General features: G+C 43.6%; 1 protein-coding gene across 1 annotated transcript in view; it reads left to right on the top strand.

The window, feature by feature from the left end:
- Window positions 1–20,734, top strand: part of LOC119162236 (lysosomal alpha-mannosidase) — a 91,530-nt gene that overhangs the window by 8,151 nt on the left and 62,645 nt on the right. The window contains exons 3-8 of the mRNA XM_037414698.2: window positions 934–1,083; window positions 3,516–3,709; window positions 9,771–9,876; window positions 11,866–11,969; window positions 14,478–14,531; window positions 17,833–17,949. Coding sequence (XP_037270595.2) covers window positions 934–1,083; window positions 3,516–3,709; window positions 9,771–9,876; window positions 11,866–11,969; window positions 14,478–14,531; window positions 17,833–17,949 — 725 coding nt within the window. The remainder of the gene's footprint in view (window positions 1–933; window positions 1,084–3,515; window positions 3,710–9,770; window positions 9,877–11,865; window positions 11,970–14,477; window positions 14,532–17,832; window positions 17,950–20,734) is intronic.

Genomic DNA, 20,734 nt, shown 5'->3' with positions numbered 1-20,734 from the left:
TATATCTTTTGAGCGAGTCTGAGTGAGTTTCACTTTCTTTTGCCGACCCAACGTCTTATCTAGTCATATTGAGCATTACTATCAGCCTTACCTAAATTCACATTTATACTCGCATCTACTCGCATGTATTCCAAAACAGCGTCGTTCATACCCAATTGCAATATTTATTGATCAGGAACGTGAATCGAGTAGGTGGTTGACCTCGACCTCCCTCTTCCACCTACTCTTACAGGGAAGTTATTGATAAATATATGTTATGCTGTCATCTCTTTTAAGAAATAAAACCTAGATGTTTTGCAAGCCCTCAGAACTCGTCTGAGAAGGTAGTTTACGTCAAACGTCGCCAAGAACAGCACCAATCACGCGTGGCATCCGTGTTAAAGAGCATTGATACCATGGTCGAATTAGGAGAAAATTCTAGGCTCATGAGTTCTAGGCTCATGAGACTCATGAGTTGACTCACTCGGACTCAGATCAAGCCTTGACTCTGAGTCTGAGTGACTCCGGGTGAGTAATGTTCTGGTGAGTGTGAGTCCGAGTGATTCCGGCTGAGGGAAAATTTTGTGAATCAGAGTGAGTCCAAAGCTCGACATATACTTTATGAGTCAATCTTAGTGAGCTCCGCAAATATTGCCGAGCTATGATAGTGACCATGACGGTTTCACTCTTGCTCTGTTAGATAAAAAAAAGCTAGTAATTTTGGGCGCTATTACTCATGGTTTCGCTGTGCATGGTTATGACTCACTCAACTTACGCCACTTTGTCGTCATAATGTAATGCTTGCCCGGTGAGACAAAATGCATTTGTACAGTTAGATGATGGCTAGAGGGAAGCTGTTGGACTGACTGTGCGTTAGGAGGTGGAAAAGGGGAGTGGAGCTTACATGAAAGCAATGCAGCGACAAAGCCCGTGGGGTACTTTTTTTCCCTGCAGATGTGCAGGACATCTACAGCTCGGTGACGACGGCGCTGCACAAGAGCCGCGACCGCAAGTACGTGTCGGCAGAAACGGCTTTCTTTGAGCGGTGGTGGCAAGACCAGCTGCCGCCAAGAAGAAAGAGCGTCCGGAAGCTCATCCAACAAGGTTAGTCCATGCATACCTAGCGCTGTGGTTGTATACTTATAGTGCGAAAACAAAACCTTGTTTTCTGCTAAAATCAGCCCGTTGAACAGTATCGGGACTTTATGGCACATTATGTATATGTATGAAAGTCACGGAGATTGACTGAAGACTGAACACGGTTGGATAACATGCGGTGAAGAAGACAAAAAAAAAAGAAAAAAAGAGAAAAAATTTGAGAAATAACAGAACGTCCACTGTTAACAGCGCCGATGTAGTAAAAGTTATGCGTTTTATGTCGGAGGCGGTTAATCAGTCCGGTATAGCCTTCGGAAATCCCAGAAGCGCTTTCGTTGCGTTCTGTAGCTGGAATGCGCAAGACCGTGGTTACAGTGGTCAAGATAGTGTTTACGGTGAACGTCTTTCCATTTAGCTGCTCTGTAGGTGTGCGGAGTAAGCCCTTTCAACTTCAAAAGATGGGCAGTAGCACGAGAGGTCTTCGATAGGTTCCTCGACACAGCAGCTGTTCCACTATAGGTGCTGTCGGCAATTTCAGTGATCAACAAACTTTGTTGATCACTGAAATTAACTGATCACGCATTAACCAACGCGTAGTACGCGTTGGTTAATGCGATACCCAGCCGCAGTGATCAACGAATACACGTTGGTGAATGCAATACCCAGCCGTATAGACAACCCAGCCTATAGACAATCTTCACGCCGGGAAAGACAACGCATGTAACAGGCGCGTTTGGAACAGCGGGTCTAAAGAATGAAACCGATAATGAGTATATTCAGGTGTGTGCCACAACTGCAACGTCATACGGTATACCTTAAGTGATTGCCCGCATAAACCCTCTATAAAGACGTACAAACAACTGCACTTTGACTTGGGCGAGTCGGTACATACTCGGATTGCATGGTTCAGCGCGATTCAGACGAAGACCAAGGATACGCACGGCGCTCGTCTGTGTTCTGTGTGTCTTCTTGACCTTCGTCTAAATCGCGCTGAAGCCTATCCGAGTACAAACACAACGTTTGTTTCTTCGTGTGCTTTTCTGGTATCTCAACTGGTGAGATTAGCAAATGCACAGAATCCGCTGAGAGAAGACACTGTGGAGGCGCTTCTGAGTCCTGAGAATATTATCCGTGCACCGATTAGCCGGTTATTATCGCCACGGTGGCGAACAGGCTTTCAACGTTGTCATGTGACGGATTTTGTATCTGAGGTTGATACTTGTGATGAGATTAACGCTGCATTAGTAAAACTGATTGATTGATATGTGGGGTTTGACGTCCCAAAACCACCATATGACTATGAGAGATGCCGTATAGTGGAGGGCTCCAGAAATTTCGACCACCTGGGGTTCTTTAACGTGCACCCAAATCTTAGCACACGGGCCTACAACATTTTTGCATCCATCGAAAATGCAGCCGTTGCAGCCGCGATTCGATCACGTGACCGGTGGGTCAGCAGCCGAGAACCTTAGCCACTAGACCAACGTGGCGGGGCTTAAAGCAGAAACTATGCAAGCAATCCAAAGCGACTTGCTGCAAGGCAAGGAATGCAGGTCACTCTTTTTTCCTAAACTTTTCTTAAAACTTTGGATGAAGAAAGGGACGCTACACAGAAAAGTCGATAAGTGAAAGATAAGGTACTACAGAAGAATGTTAAGTGCAGAGTCATTCACATCTGGGGTTAACATGCCCTTGCAATACCCCTTTGCATGCCCTTGCAATACCCTTTGGAATAAAGCCAAGATGACATTCATTAAGTGCTCATGGTTTTCTTTTTTTTTTTCAGTGTTTCCGCAGAGTTGACGCGCTATTTTTTATTGTTTGTTTGTTGACTTGTCAACATTCCAGCTTGAGGTTACAGCTGTATGCGGGCCTTCAATACCCGGTTTCCATGCATTTGTTGATGCATGACACAACACGTTTAACACTCGTGACCTCATCATTTTTCGTTCTAATTTCGTATAACGGCGTGCGTGCAACGCTTCGATAACTGCAACAGTTTTGTGCACAAGCACAATGACGAAAACGAGAGGGTATAGGCACACACATGCTCAATTATATCTACCTATTGACTGCTTGTGCGCAAGGAGTTATCGAATGTTTCGCGCCGTGGTAGCTGAGCAGCTCGAGTGCACGGCTTTCACTGTTCGACGGCAGAGAAACGATAGGAGAACAGCTCCCTTAAATTTAGATGCCCGCGGAATAACTCCAGTTGGTCAAAATAAATCCGGCGTTCACCAGTATACGGCGTGCCTCGTGGATAATTATGTCGTGTCACGGTTTTGGCACGTACAAACCAAGAAGCTATACATATTGCTATTAGTAATGAAATGCTGTACCAACTCCCCCAAACGAGCACTTTTCTCGGTGTTGCAGCCTTGCCTGTTGCCTGAACTATGCATAACATGTAACTCACAGTCCGCGTGTGCCGCACGCAGGGCAGCTGGAGATGGCCGGTGGCGGTTGGGTACAAAACGACGAGGCGACTACTCACTACTCGGCGATCGTCGACCAAATGTCGATGGGGCTACGCTGGCTCAACGACACCTTCGGCGAGTGCGGCCGACCTCGCGTAGCCTGGCAGATCGACCCGTACGGCCACTCGCGAGAGAATACCGCTCTCTTCGCACAGGTGCGCATAAGATGCGTACAGTTTAAGCTACTCGGGTATAGTGAACTTTAGCCTGGCGTGCATCAACAGCTCAGCACTACAGCTCAATCCTCTTGTGTTGCTATTCTTGAGGTCGATGGGGAAACTTGTACTACGGCTCTGGAGATAGTCTAACAGCAATGCCAGGGTTGACAGTGTTGTCAATTGGAGGCATTTCGTTCGTAAGTCTAGGAAGAAAAATAACTTGCTAAGAATAGGTGCTAGGTTACACCTTGCAAAAATATAATACATATCAGGGCACAGATTTAAGGTTTCAATGGCAGAGAAGCTGCCCGCAATCATATCGTTCCTAGACACCCTCCTTCCAAGAACTGACCAAGACTTGACCAAGACCGTATATAGGCTTAGCGGCCAAGGTATTTCATAGCTGAGCTCGAGGACTCGGGTTTGATTCTCCGCAATGGTGGCCGCAGTTTGATGGAGGTGGAGCCCCAAAACACCCTCGTATGCTTATAGGATGGGCGCACATTAAAGAAACCCAGGTGGTCAAAATTAATCCGCAGTTTCGCACAACAGCACGCCTAAAAATTTATCCTCATAATGGCACGCAATACTAGAGCTTAATTTTTGAAAGACTGACCAAGAACAGCTCTGCAGGCAAAGCTAAGAAAACCGGAGTGTTCATCATGACTTTGTCGATGGCATGGCGCTGCATGCCGCATGTGTGCGCCTGCTATGCATGAAACACGTGAAGGAACAGATAGCGTTCAAAATGAATACGCATAGTCCTTTAACAAGACATCCGTTGAATTGTCCCAGGTAAGACTCTATTCTCAGGCACTTGTTCTGTCAAGCAGCATAATATATGACACCTTCGCTTTCTACTTTTGTCGTAAGCCAGTATTTGCCACACACATCAGAGGTATACGCATAAGTTATGTAGAGCACTGAAAGGAGGGGGATGCCACTTTCACAAAACTTTTGTTTAGTAAGTGCTTTTTACCATTGGCCTGACGGATTGATTCTGCGATGCATTCACTATCAGAATAGACTGAAACATTCTCTTACAAACCCTTCTAGCATGACGTTCTTGGGCGCAAGATTGTTCTTTTCCTGCGCGAATGTTCTTTAACGAAGCCTCGCTACGCAGCATAATACTTTTCACGCAACATTTAACAAATGCCCCCCTGTAACTTCCAAATCACGCCCTGAAGGATAGCAAAATATTGCGCAAGAGAAATTATTTATATATAAGGCCCTGTATATTCACAGGACTGACTGCTTGCCCTTGCATATATAGTGACTATAACATAGGGTAAAATACGGACACCAACGAAGGATAAAGCAATATGCACAAACAGTTTATCTACACAAAACAGGTGGCGTAGTAATAGCACCGACAAGTTTCAATCATGGAAAATTGATTTTGAGGGGCAGGAAATTGACCAGACCCTTATACAGGCCAGATTTAGGTCGTCCTCGCAAAATAGTGGCTTCACATGCATGACAGCAGGCCCGACTGAGGTGCAACAAACTCAACAGTGATGCTCTATCAAGTGATTGGCAATATTGCTGATTTAGTTTGCTGTACCTTGCATGCAAACGAATTCAAGTGCACGCGTTTGCCATGGTCAAATCATCGAGACATCACATTGCCTGATGTCACTACGTACCAGTGGCTAGATATATGCACTACATTTTCAGGCTCGGACATGTTTTCGTCGGTTTTGCGGCATAGTGCGAGGACATCCTAAATATAACTGATGGAGGACTCAATGGAAGTTTGTGCGCAAGTTGATAACTCATTCTTCGTAGTTTGTCGATGACCAAACGGGTTTCCAAAAAAACTCACAGTTTTTACAAAAGGGCGAAGCAATGAATGCGATAGCAACATATTTGAATGTTATACGAGGCAAGTCTAACATTTTCAGAAGCAATATTAGTTGCTTGTCAGCTTGTAATATCAGCTTGTAATGTCATGCTCACGGGTGTCAAACCAGATACGATGGGTTCCGTCGAGGTAAAAGATGACGTTCACAAGCATGAATGTGGGGTCCCTCCTGTAACTGGTGCTGACTTGGCTTGTGCGAATAGTGAATTTCAGGGTCGAAGCGAATTCGAAGCGAATAGTGATTTTGGTCGAATAATTTTTAATCGAATTCGAATAGTAGGACATATAAAAAAAGGAAATATTTATCATAACCTAACTAACATGCACGATATTTTTTTAAAATTAAAATAGGGGCTCTATGCAAATGCCTTTTTTTCATTGAAAGGAAGTCAAAACAACCTTGCTTAGTAGTTTCGGTAGGATCCGAGTAATAACCTGTGAGATACATAACGCTTTAAAATTTATTATACTTAAATCAAATAAACCATCGTAACAAGCTTAATAAAATGAAGGATTGATTTGAGGGTAACATGTTCCTTTAAAGGGTGCCCTGCAACACTTTTTCAAGTATCCATGGAGCCAGTAAACATGCTTGTCGCCTCACAAATTTACCGCCGCAAAGCTTTTAGAATCAGTCCAGTACGAGTGGAGTTCCAAAAATTTGTCGCATGCTGCAATTGCATTTTCCATTCTCGACCCGTCAAAAGAGCTGAAAGCTAAGTATGGAAGGATGGCACGGGAAAAGAAAAAACATGATGAGCGCCTAGTGACCTTGAGCATTTTTTCTCTCTCTTTTTTCCTCGAATACGAGGCCTACCAGTGCGATCCTACACATATTTGTGGACAAGCGGTGGCCTCACGCGGCGGTCCAATAACGACAAACACGCCATGCTCAAATCAGATGATGAGTGTGACCAGAGCCGTATTTTCTTTCTTGGCTGTGACAAGTAATTTTTGAACTTGTAGTGTCATTTGCCGAGGTAACAGAGCAATTTTTAGTTTTGAAAATTCGTTGTGAATTGCAGGCCGCGTGCTGCGCCATAATACTTGCCTCGCGTGTTCTCGGTAGCTTCGACTACCGATCGGCAGCGTTTTCTGTCCATGCTCAGTAAGTGTTGCAGGGCCCCTTTAAATCTGAAGAGGGCTTTGCGGCAAAGCAAATTTCTTTTGAGTAGATGCTTTCACGGCTTCGCACTATACATTGCAGCGAAACCATCTTCACAGGTGGACTAATGTACATTTCTTTGTTTATTGCGAATACTTCGAAAATATTCGATAATTTAAATTCGAATCAAAGCGCATTCGAATACTCACCTACTCGTTCGAATATTCGAAGCATTTGAATATTCGCACAAGCCTCTGACGCATTCGTAGAGGTGTACCCACTGATCGACGTTGGAACCATCGCGGCCAGAAAACACGCCAAGGTCTTTCAATACAGGAAGCGTCATGAAAGTTGTAGTGGCCGGTGGGTCAGCAGGCAGGGCAGGAGGCGTTACGACTGGAGCGGGTGTAGTCGAGTCCTGAGAAGTCATCTTGAAAGCCGCGAGTGAGTGCCAGCTGCGGAGTTCCGTGGCGAGGACGGGGATCGCACCACTCTACCAAATATGATACGAGAAGGATACAGACTTGAAAAATAATAGGTGCACATATATTCACAACTGGTTAAGCGAGCAGCGCAACTGATAGTGATTGGTTGATTGATTGATTGATTGACTCTTTTAACTTGGATCAACCCACCATGGAGGATTGGCCATGAAACGAGTGGTACCTTGCTATATAAAATAATTAGTTTATAATGCTGACTTGTTTAGTAAATATAGTTTTGCAACAACTTATTAGTTTAATTCACGAGAAAGAAACTATAAAAAGAAGACTAATGTTTTTGAAGAATATTCTTAATTTCGTAACCTCAGAATTTCATTCGTCTTGTCTCACGTGGCTAAAACCATCGTGTGGCTAAAATGCTCCTCTGTCTAAAACTCAGTTTGGTAGCCCCAAGGTAAAGAACCATCGGAAGTGCCAAATTTAATCCCAACCTTTTAGAGTGGTTCATATAGAAGTATTTTTTATTAGTAAATAATCTGCATGTCAGGAATAAGTGATCCAGGGACTCTTTCCAATTGCAATTGAGACATAAAGGGGACTGCACCAGACCCGATCTGTGTAGGTAAAAGTTCAGAGGGGAGACTCGGCATCGTATTCTGGTAACTGATATATTGGCCCTTCTGGAGGAGCACCATTGACTTTTCCAACGATAACTGAGGTGAGGGTATTGTGAAGCTCACAGCGTAGACTCCGCAAAGTTGACCACTGTGGGAATTTTTCAATCGCGCAGCAGTTGCAAACGCCAACGTCGGTAAAATAGAAATTATAGGACCATCATCACACGATGCTATGGCGAGTGCGTCCGCATATCCATTGAGAGATATACCTTTGTCCCCTGGTACCCACACCAAGCGAATAATACGTATATGTTTCGAAATGAGAGAATAAAATGCTTCTAAAAATTTGCAAAATTGGTGCAGTTAATGAAGAAAAGTTGGCAGGGCTGTCTGTCAGATTGACGGCTTCTGATATTAATAGAGGTGATTTGCATGAAGCTAAATCAATGACAAGTAATTCCGCTTGGTTGTGAAGTCGGCAAACGAATTGAAAAAGACTAATCCAGAGATAATGATGCCATTCCCACCCCTGATTTTCTTCACAAACTGAAGCATCAGTTGTTATCACCATGGCCGTTTCTAAGCATGAGAAGTGGTCATCCAAAATGCAGTTGAAGTATCTACTGGGCAAATGTTTGCAATTCTTGTGAGAAACATATAGTTAAATTCTATTCTACTTGTTTGTAAAGATCTGCTTATGATAAGTACTTCACGGAGGTGCACGTAATGTTTCCATTGTTTCTGTGTGAAAATGACTTGGGGACACCATAACCTTGACCGCTTATGGTAAAAAATGGCGTCGATTGATTAATAAATATATACTGCGACTTTCTCAGTGGCGATGCATATATTTTCAGCGATGTACACGGTGTTAGGATGTGAAGCCGAGTACGAAAAGAAGGAAGGAGTGCTTCTTTCTATAAAGTACTATTTGATACAAATTTAGGATGTTTAACACATAATCGTAATGATTTGCGTTCTAGAATAACCAGTTTGTATGCAGGTACATCAGAAAACAAGATGCAGGCGAACTCAAATATGGAGCGAATATACATGCAATAAATCATGATGAGAACATCACGACGTAAACCAGAATGAACGCTTGTTGCTTAGTATGAAGCATCTCTACCACACGTGTTCCTTTAGCTCGCGCCAATCTATCCTCTCTGTCGACTTTCTATTAGTCCTCTTCATCTCGTCGAGCCACGGGTACGTAGAGATATTTGGCCTTCGGCTGCTCCATTCACTGTTAGTGCTCGCTTGAGTTGGGTGTACTGAAAAAAAAAAGAACAGCTAAAAGGCACATCTCCACGTCGAGCTTCTTCATTTGTTCTTTGCCGCCTATGCCGGGGGCGTAGCCTGGAATAAAAATGGATATGTACAGAGCTCTGCTTCCTCAATAAGAAAGCGATGATTACTCTCAGTGCCATAACTTCATATTCAGGTCGTTATGTTCAGTTCACAAGATTAAATTCTATTAATCTCCACTCGCTCTCTTTTGACACTTCTTTCGTATCAGTGCCACGACAAACGCATCTATCGCTGAAGTGGAGGTATCCTTTTGTCATGCAGAGCGCAAATTGCCGTTTTGCACTCTGCATGCCACGTCGAAAAAAAAAATTAGGAGGGTGGTAGTGAGGGGCACGGTCTTGGTGTGCCACCTCCCGAGTACGCCACTGGCCCCGATTGCAGCTGCTGGAATGTAATAATATCTAAAGTCTTGTCAATTTACTGAATGAAACGCCGGAAAGGAGCAGTCATTTGACCATAAGGCAACATTTTCTGGTACTGACACCCTTTGAAGGCTCAACTGAGATCACACATTGGCAACCTATCACACGTACGTAAGAGCGCGGTTTAGCTGAATTGTAGTCGCTGCAGGATCTCCCTTTAGCGCGTTTCGCATGTTGGAGTGCAGTAAAAAGATACTGTAGCGCTCAAGTGCGTGACTGTACTTTGCCTCTGTTGTCTCGTCCTTTTCTAATCGTTATATGTGCTATTACATTTTGAAATGAACTGTACGCAGATGGGCTTCGACGCAGTCTTTATGGGCCGCGTGCATTTAGCCGACAAAGAGCACCGACGCAAGCAGCGCTCGCTTGAGTTCGTCTGGAATACCGACAGGACTATTGGTGAGTGACCCCGAGCTTGTCCGTCATTGTGGCCTGAGTTCCCACGCACGTGCTTTTTAGACGACAAAAAATGCATCTGGCACATCCCATGGTTCGAGTGACTGTTGATATATTCAAAAAGCGTATATATATATATATATATATATATATATATATAGGAAATTTTAACATTATGGCTTGTCCGCTGTTACTCTTAGACAATGTCAAAGACCCCGTGAAATAAAAGCGATATAGACTGAATATGATAGATACATGGCTTATCAATTGCAACGAATGCATAAATTCCTTGCCTCAGGACCTTCGAAATAGCAGTGATGCTTACGAAGAGTATATAGAAAGTCTAAGTGTTTCTTTGTTCTGCAATTACAGCATATAACGAAAGGTTGTTGTGGCGTTGCAGCAGACGGGATTAGCCTGTCAAACACACCCAGCCATGGTTCAGCCTGAGCCTCTCATATATTGGTAGTATCCGTGCGTCCCTAGGTGTTAAGGAGCTCCGTGTATAGCTGGAAGGCAAACAGCAGTCACCACACTCCTACTGGTTGCCATATACCATCAGGGAAGAACGATGTCTTCAGAAAGGTGATGCCAAAGATTACCACTGCGCAGGCTGTGCACAATCGTTTTTCTTTCCGTATCTAACAGCAGGCATATATAGCCGATCGATATGTGGTGTTTAACGTCCCCAAACCACCATATGATTACCAGAGAGGCCGTTGTAGAGGACTCCAGAAATTTCGACCACCTGGGGTTCTTTAACGTGCACCCAAACCTGAGCTCACGGGCCTACAACATTTAACAGGCATATATAGCCGACTGAAATGTTTTATGTCGATGAAATCACATATAAAAGAGAAAATAAACATTGCATAGATACTAGACTGTACGGAAATACGACGTGTTCAGGCGCATTACTTGAAGAGGTGAACACTACTTGCACAATTAACCACACTGTCCAGGTATATTATATATAGTTAATTGTCTAACTCTTCAATTCGGAAATATAAACTACGGACCATCTCCCCGAAGAGAACTTTTATAAGATGCGAAGCAGCAGCGGTGCGCACGGCGTTGACCCGGTTGAAACGGGCGTAGACGCGGGTGCTGGAAAAACGTTTTGAAGCGAAACTCGGTGTAGCGTTTACTCGAGTAAATGTTTGTTTAAAACGCAAAGACACGGGGGGCGGGACGCGTTGAAGACGCTTGAGCTTGGCTTCCTTGGCTCGCGTCTCGTCGGTGTTGCCCGCGCGCCATCTGTATTGTCGAACGCGATCGGTGTCCTTGACTCGCACCTCGTCGGTGTCGCTGGTCTTCCACTGCCGACGCTTGCGTTCGGCTTCCCTGGCTCGCGCCTCGTCGGTATTGACGTCGTCATTCGCGAACGCGATTGGCTTCGCTAATCCTCGCAATGCCGGCGACAGCCGGGAAAGGTACGCGCACACTAGCGGGTAGCATGCCACAACGGCGTCCTGCCCGTCGGCGCCATCGCGCGCAAACAGCGTCGTGCTGTCGATATTGTCGGCACCGTGAGATTTTTGATGGGCTCGCAGTGCGCGCACCCGCCGGCTCGCGGCTTCTTCTCGCTGACAGATACCTCTCCACAGCAAAACAGTTAGCACAGAAGAGAACAGAACAGAATAAGTGTCATTAAAATACGAAGGCTATTTCATGATAGAAATCTTCAACGAAGGCTACAATCATGAGCATGAATATATAAAGTACTCTTTAAGCACTGCAAATAATAAAGCGTGCAAGGAGGCAAAACTCGGTTAAAAGAAGCATGAAGAATAGCACTTCTGAAGCGGCTTTCATTGCAATATCGTAAGCTAATATGGTTAGCAGGACCAATTTGAAACAATTGCGCTTCACTTTCATCCCTGTCAATTGTTGTGCTTCATGAAGTGGCTGCTTTATTAGCGGTATTCTCGTCTGGATAACACAGTTTGGTTTACACTATAGGCAACACAGGCAAAATGTTACGCTGTGCAGGAAGCGGAGCCAACCTGTTTGCGTCCATCCTGCCCAATGTCTACATGCCACCCAGGGGCTTCTGCTTCGACAAGTACAGCTGCACCACTGACCCGGACGTACTGGTATGCGGCGAAGCTGAAATTCTTCCCACTGCACGTTCTTCCCACTGTTCCCACTGAACATTCTGCACTTAGGGTGCAGAATGTTGTCTGTCCGGAACAAGCCCGAGTTTCGCGTTGGTTACATAATAAAAAGTTTGAAATGCTTACCGATTTGCGCACATTCACGGTGGCTGTTTGTTGCAGGCGGTCGTCATAGATGACTAAAAGGAGCCCTTTTAGAGTTGGAGCGAGACATGGGCTAATACATACTCTAAAGAAAGTAAATAAATGCGGATGGAGCATCTGTCGTTCCGGAAGCACACATACTCCCGAAAACATGATCTGCGGCAACGAATAACCAGATTCCTCCACGTCGACGACTGGTTCTGGCTGACAGATACACCTCAATCCTCTCTTTCCACTTCGTTATACGCCATTAAATTTATTATAGACTGATGAATAAAACTAAATATCTTTTTCAAACATGAAAGTGTTTTATGTCAGTGTCGACCTGACTCCGTAACGTACTTTCGTAGTGAATATGACGTAAAATATTTTTTAACATATTGAAAAGAAGAAAACTAGAAGAAAAAATTCCGCAGCAGGGCGTTGCACCAACGACTTAGCGCTCTTCAGCGTGCGACGCTAACCACTACGTCACAAAGTGACCCTTCTCCAATACTGTCAACAGTGAGCCATTTATATACACCATATACCGCTGGTAGTCCTCAAATTTCGGCAACTTCAGCGCAATTCCGTCTTCAGTAGTCAGATGACACTACGGGCACACGTTAAGCGCGCGCGCTAAAGGCCTGACCGCGTGCAAACGTTGCAGCGTCTCAGCGCGGGGCTTTCTGACGCGGCGCTGTGCCCTCTCTCTTTAGAAGGAGAGGGCACGTGGCTATGCGAAGCCGCGTCAGAAAGCCCCGCGCTGAGTCGCTGCAACGGGAGCATGTGGTCAGGCCTTAATTAAAGGTCGTCGTTCCGCGCCTTCCCTGTGCGTCGCTGTGCGCGCGCCTTCACATGGCGTCGTGGTAAAAGTGCATATAGATGTTCTATAGCGTGGTGGCTCACTCGCAGCGCGCTCATCTTGAGATTCGGCCGCTTTGTACCTCTTGTGCTTCCACCACGAGTTTGCTTAGATGCTACAGTAGTTAAAGACAGCACGAACGTCGTTTCGCTCGCGGCCGCAGTAGCGTTTACGAATGGAGCGCGCTGCTCACACACGAAGAATTAATAATTGTAACCGCTGTTTGCGCTCGACCTGTGCGTTCATGTCGTGCGTCTTTATTTTTGTTTGAACAGCGTTCTTTAAGTGTCGAGCTGTGGCGGTTGTTTGTCCGCGCTCGTCCTGTGTATGCTCCTTTCGTGCGTGCTTTGTCCTTGAGGTGTGCACTGCAAGTTTCGAGCTGCTTGCTGTTCTTCGCCTGGCATTGCAGTTTGTTACTGAAGCATTCATGCCTTCGTCCTTGTGGTGAAGCAATGAACAAGGAATGCTCAACTACCTCTGCGAAGGCACGTTTCACTTTCGTGTTATACCGATTCCTGAAAAAAGAGATCAACCCCATTTTTTTCAATATTATTGAGTTTCAGCGAGCATTGTATGCCGCCTTTTCTTTTACACGTGTAGCGATTGACGTCGAATATAAGCTCACTTTCGCATGTAGAGCCGCTTCCACGTCTGTGTAGAGAGTACGCGAGCAGCCGGTTTTCTCTCTGCGGGGCGAAACCTTCAGGGAGTATCGGGCTCTCACGTGGTCAGCCTGACAACTAAGCCGCGCATGCTCCTGATACACCACTTCAGATCTCAAAACTGCCTCAAGGTTCCGCCCCACAGAGCAAAAAACCGGCTGCTCGCGTGCTCTATACACAAACGTGGCTGCGGCTGTACAATGCATTGTCGAAGGCCTGTGATCAAACGAAAGCAGTAAAGAGTCATTGAGAATGAAGTCCAGCATGCATGTGCTCTATATTATCCGTTTTATATAAAAACTATTTTCTGGGTACAATAAAATATGTTCATTGAATAGCCCGCAAACAGCGACATAAACGAGATGGTACGCAATATTTATCACAAATGGTTAGCATAGGAAGAACTCTTTGAAAAAACCATCGAGCAATCAACACTATAGACATCCGAAAAAACAAATAACACCTTGAAACAAAACGAAAATAAACTTGACCATTCCGCCTTTACATTTTTAATAGTTCAATGTCTGTTGATGAAAATCCGTTTCTGCATGTGCTGTACAGAATTAAGGGTGAATAATGAAAATGTTATCCGCTCTTTCTTTTAATCTTTATCACTTCGCTGCATTTATAGCCATTGAATATCCTCCCTGCATAACAGTGAAGCATTATATGAAGACATGTTCATTTTCTTTCAATGAATGCATGTTGCGAGTCCACGCCATCAATTTTATGTGCGTTTGCATCAGTGTCTCCACTCCCCTCTCCTCCAAAACAAGCAGTGATTCTGTTGGATTGTACTACTCCTTTCTTCAACCACCCCCCCCCTTTTTTTTTCAGGCCTTCAACGCGAGGACACGGGCTCGAGAATTCATTGACGCTGTCAGAGAATACGTGAGTTTTACAGAGATTTTGCTCTGAAATGCTTCATTACAGCCACCCCTGGAACCTTTTATTCTAGAATAGTGATATATATATATATATATATATATATATATATATATATATATATATATATATATATATATATTTTATATAATAAAAGCGACTGTAATGGTTTTTAATACCTTATTGGCACGAGGAGCACCGCAACGTAATACCGTAAAGACAACATAAAGTTTACGTCCCGCTGTTGCACCCTTTGCACCGCTTCCTTAAGCGCCACCAACCCTGTTCAGTATACTCTCCGGTTGTTTTACTGCTGAACGTTTTACAATGCCTCACGATTGTGACAGTTTCGTTCACTCAAACTAGGAAAGTATGCCTGTAAAATTACTTTTCACAAAAAAAAAACGAGGGCAGCATTGCTCGATGTATATTGATGTGTACATGTCTATACCCGTATGTTGCTTGCGCTGCATGCTTCGAGCTTTCTTCGGGTAATTTACCAGAGTGCCCGAGTATGCACTCTATGGTGCTGTTCTTTATCTAACGTGACACGCTCACGTAGAAAAAAGACAAACATTCATTGCACGTCCCGACTCCTTGGTTACATAGCGGGGTTCAACCCTATGATGACAAGCGAGGTGAGGAGTATCACGTAGAACGAAGGTCCACCATTTTGTTGACTTGGTCACCCGTTTTCCATCGCTTCTACGGTAACGTGCAAGTTGATTTTGACAGAAGCGCAAATACAAAGATGGGTATTTAGAAAAGGGGCCAAGCACGTAATATGATTTCTCATACAAACAAGCACAATAACGGTGCGCTTTCGTTCCACTTCTATGATCGTAATATCGACAAAAATCACGCCCATTGTCCGCCTTGTTTATATAGGTGGAGGTTACACTGGAACTAAAAGACACGTTACACGTATTTTATTATAATGAAATTTACTTAGTTAAGTAAAGCTTACTTTAAGCAAAACTGCCTTCAGCTATGCTGCGTTTCGGATGGGGTCTATTTCACACGAATGAATACATCTGCGGGCACCTATAAGGCTTCTCCATCGATGCGACGTTATGCGTTATATTCTTATTATTATATAGGGCATTGAAATGGTCTGGATTGGTAAGTTTTAGCACATTGAATTCGGTGCCTCCATGTCAAATTTCCATACAATTATTGTATGCATTTTAATGCCTTCTTAACCTCTATCAATTTTTGTTTTGTTCTTCCACTCATATATCACAAAGTCTTCTTGTCACCGGTACCCGCCGTGGTTGTTTAGCGGATGTCGGGCTGTGCTGCAAACAGAGTTGCCATTACAGCTAATGAAAATCAGCTTTGGCCTTTTTTTTTTCACCGAGTTGCTTGGAAAACTTTCCAGTCACCTGTCGAGTTTTTTTTTGCTTATTTGCAATTTTCTGACAAGTATAGTTATTTTAGTGACCATAAAGTTCACCAATGCACTTTTTTCGTTCACTAATATTGTTTGTCGATGACCGAATAGTTAGTGCATAGGCGTGCGCAGAGTTCCCCATCGAAGGGGGCGAAGGCTCATCTTTCCTCCTCCACCCTACTAAGTCAATGTATGGGCAAACTTTGCGCCCCCACCACTTATAGTGACTAGGGGGGGTGCCCCCCCCCCCCTTAACCTGCCCCAGAGCGTGCGCTTATGGTTCAGTTTCAAACATACGTTGGAGGAAATTCAAATAAACATTCATTCAAACATACGTTGAGGGAAATTACAAGTAATGTTAATCATGCGCTGTAGACAATGCAAAGTAGGGGGAGAAGGGCTATGTGCTTTAGTTCACAGTTGGGTATATTTTCAATGTACAAAACAATTATGTGATTTTTATACTTCACTTCGTATTTAAGTGAAATTTCTTTAATGACAATTCAAAATATTCTCAGGAACGAAAAATTTCATTATGGTTCCGCTTCTTCTGAGCTTCCTTCGTGATGAGTATCTTGCTCCATAGCATTTGGCAACACTGGCTACAGAGCACGAGGGTGCAGGTTCGATACTCGGCCGCGGTCCACGCACGACCGCATTTTAATGTGGGCGAAGTGTACTGCGAGCACTCGTGTTCTTGGATAGAGATGCACGCTAACGAACTTCATGGCGGTGAAGACTCAAAATTAATGGAGACTCCCTTACTGCGGCGGGCCTTTTTTGCCTTAAATACCTCACCGGAAGAGAAATTTGACCGTTGGCATCGGCGTTCCGCATTGGTGGCGTCGGGGACGAGCGATGCAAAAATCATCATCACGATATGACGTCACCATATGACGTTACTATTACGAAAGAGATTGCCAAATATATGACATAATAACGTCACAGTGACGCCACGTGACGTAACGTCTCAATGTGATGTCATCACATGCCATCGTAGCTTAGACAAAGGTGCATTTCTGATGGAGGCGAAAATGTTGTAGGCCCGTATGCTCAGATTTGGGTGCACGTTAAAGAACCCCAGGTGGTCGAAATTTCCGGAGCCCTCCACTACGGCGTCTCTCATAATCATATGGTGGTTTTGGGACGTTAAACCCCACACATCAATCAGCTTAGACAAAGGTGGTTCGATCACAGAAGCAGTGCAAGACCACGTCAGGCGCAGATAGTTTTCGATTAGTGGCGAGGCAGCATCAGTACATCAGCTGAGAAGAAAAAGAAGATTGTTTCGACTTCGAGTCGTCTTAAGCACGGAGTTTCCTAATTATACACTTGAGGGAACTCAGGCACTATAGTGTCTATGGGAGCTGCAACGCACGGCGCTTAGCGAGCATGGGAATCATAGGTAGCATTAATAGTAGTACACAGATTTGTCTAGTTTTCGTACTTCTAGCCTGCTTGTGGCTCCGTCTGTTCGTGCGGCTTGGAGCTGTTTTTTCACGAAACAAGTCAACAAATGTTGAGTGGTTGCGCTTCACCATCTTATTTATCAGGCTTATTTTTTTCAAATTGGGTCACAAAGTTCAAAGGGGTTCGTTCTTTCCTTCGAAACAAAACCGAAACACAGCAATAAACGAAGCCACAAGTGCGATTTGCCACTTGCAAGTACGAAGACTAAGCAAATATATGTCCTACCCATAAATGGTCGCTGAACGATCGCAACAGTGTCACGTGAATGTATAAGAGACCCTTTGAGTTTTTTTTTTTTGATGATCGACCTTTTCTTGTATGCAGAATAGCATGCGACAATGCGCATACACAAAGTTATCTGTTATTAATAAGTTTTTATTCCGTACATCAGTGTGCGCAGTGAAATATGGGAAGCCCTGCGGAGCGATCGTTTTGTATGTGCAGGCCAAGTACTACGACACACGCAACGTGTTGGTGACAATGGGAGGCGACTTGGCGTATTCTAAAGCGGAGTCTTGGTTCGACAACATCGACCGTCTCATCTCGGCCGTCAACAGAGAGGTAATGGCTTCAGTGACTTCGTCGAACCTCTTATTTATTCTTGTTCCCCATAGTATAAACAATGTTCCCCATAGTATAAACAAACAATCGTTTAGCGAGAAAGCTAAGCGCGGCCGTTTATAAACACACGACAGCGTAAATTGTCATGCTTGCAACTGAGAAGCATAGAACCTATAACGAAGCCGCGGCCTCCGAAGTGAACACACGCAGACGTGATAAAACGCTGGTAATTATTGCATTAACCACCGAGTGAACGAGGGCCATTGATGAGAACATAGTGCAGGGGATTAAAAGAAGAGAGTGACAGTTTTTAGAAAGGTTGAAACGCGGTCGAGATGGCACAAACGCGGAGTTTGACAATGGCCTCCTACTGGAGACCCTGTAAGAACACCAAGATTATAAGGCTTGTAATGACTTTGCAAAGACTCACCGTCTCTGATGATCAACTCTCTCTTGAGGAGCATATAGGCGTGAACAAATTAAGGCGAAAGCTGCTTGCACTTCTAGGATTAAAAATATCCCTGTGACTGAAGAATGGTTGCATTCAAGGCTGTCTATCTATCTATCCCATCCCGTCCGTCCGTCCATCCGTCTATCTATCTATCTATCTATCTATCTATCTATCTATCTATCTATCTATCTATCTATCTATCTATCTATCTATCTATCTATCTATCTATCTATCTATCTATCTATCTATCTATCTATCTATCTATCTATCTATCTATCTATCTATCTATCTATCTATCTATCTATCTATCTATCTATCTATCTATCTATCTATCTATCTATCTATCTATCTATCTATCTATCTATCTATCTATCTATCTATCTATCTATCTATCTATCTATCTATCTATCTGTCTATCTGTCTATCTATCTATCTATCTATCTATCTATCTATCTATCTATCTATCTATCTATCTATCTATCTATCTATCTATCTATCTATCTATCCGCCTACGACTTCGTGCTCTCGTGGACGTTTCATTAACTGCATCTATGTCAAAATTTCTGTGGCATAACATGATTATATGATGAAGATAAACGACATGTCATAAAAATTTTGATATGCATGTCATGAACAGCATGATTTACCCGCAGCGGTTTAAGAGCTGTCGTAACCATTCCGTTGATATTGTATACCTAGACCGAGATTGGCATGGCCAGACTAGAGTGTATGATGAACCTAAATGACCAGCTATAACATTAAAATTATGACATGGATGTCATGAATGGCATGATTTACATGCAACCGAAACCGTTTCACTGGCTTGTTATATGCCAAAATTGAGATGGCGCGACACGACTGCATGACGAACATAACATAGCCGACAGGTTTTAACACATATAGAATAAAAACCTGATATGCATCTTATGAGCGCAGGGGCATAGCCAAAAATTTTTTTCAGGAGTGGCACATCCTTGATTTCAGGGAAGGCACTCTCTTAAAATGGTAATTTTTGCCCTGCATGCCATGGCGAAAAACATTTTGGAGGGGAGGAGGGGGCACGATTTTGGTGTGCCACTCTCTGGCTACGTCACTGCATGTCGGTGATTCCACGAGAGATCGACACGGGTCCGAAAGTTGATATTTCAGATTTCTTTGAGTATTTTATATTTCGTGCACCTCTCACCAGGTAGCCCGAAAGTCAACTTCGTTTTATGATTAACGGCATAACTTACGAGAAAGAAAAAATCAAACTTCACCAATACGGAGGCACCAATTTCGTCACCTGTCATTTTTGAAAATTGCAAATGCTATAAAAATACAAATATTTTTGTTTTAAAGAAGATATTTTTTACATGAAATGCATGTCTAATGAAGAATGAATTCAAGCGGTTTCAAGTTTGTAGACCTTAAGAAAATAGCTTTTAAAAATGTCTAATTTTGCGACAGTTTGAAATAACTTACGTATTCCCCATTTTTTTCCTCCGAAAGTAATGCAAGCAGCCTTTTCAAACTTGACACGTTTTAAGGATATAGTGTTTTCATTAGGTACATAAATTATTGCTGCCGTAGGGCAAATGTAAGTTTTTATATATTTCCTCAAAATTCTCATATTGGCAAAAGTGTATTCCACTGAAATTTGAATAATAAAAAAACAACAGCTTCGATTTTTCCTAAAATCTCGTAAATAGACAACCGAAGGCCATAACACAGTAATATAGAAAAAGATAATGCATTATTTTGTTTTTAGCGACAATATTCATGGTACAAATCAGAGCTTTTCGAGAATGCGCTGATAAGTTGAGAAATCTAGAAATCGGTACGGAAAAGCGGCAATAAGCTTCAAACGCGAGTAAACGTGACCGCATTTGGTGAAGAAAGGCTGTTTTATCACTGTGACGAATACGTACCCATGAAGGCATATTTATGCTCCTGATAACACAGCTCTAATGGAGGAAATCTTCGACACTGTAACTCAGTTGCAAAACATCTGTCTATATTTGCAGACAGATGTTTATCTTTGCAGACGCCAGGCGAAAGAGAACCAAGAAAAAGAGTCTTGCATTTTTCACTTTGATTTTGCCGAAAATTGGACAGAAATTTTACCGAATGAGGTAAAGTCGTATCACTGGCACAAAAGACAGGTGTCTATATTCACGTGTGTCGTCACAAGGAAGCAATCAATTCAAAGTTTTGCCGTTATCAGTGATGACACATGCCATGATGCTGCACATGCCTGTTTTGCTCTACAAATAATCCACAACTATATGAAGGAACAACTTAAGCCTTACACGCATGTTACTTATGTTTCTGATGGTGCATGCAGTCACTTCA

This window comes from Rhipicephalus microplus, chromosome X (assembly GCF_043290135.1).
Source record: "Rhipicephalus microplus isolate Deutch F79 chromosome X, USDA_Rmic, whole genome shotgun sequence".
Lineage (NCBI taxonomy): Eukaryota > Metazoa > Arthropoda > Arachnida > Ixodida > Ixodidae > Rhipicephalus > Rhipicephalus microplus.
This window is presented reverse-complemented; position numbering and strand designations above follow the sequence as displayed.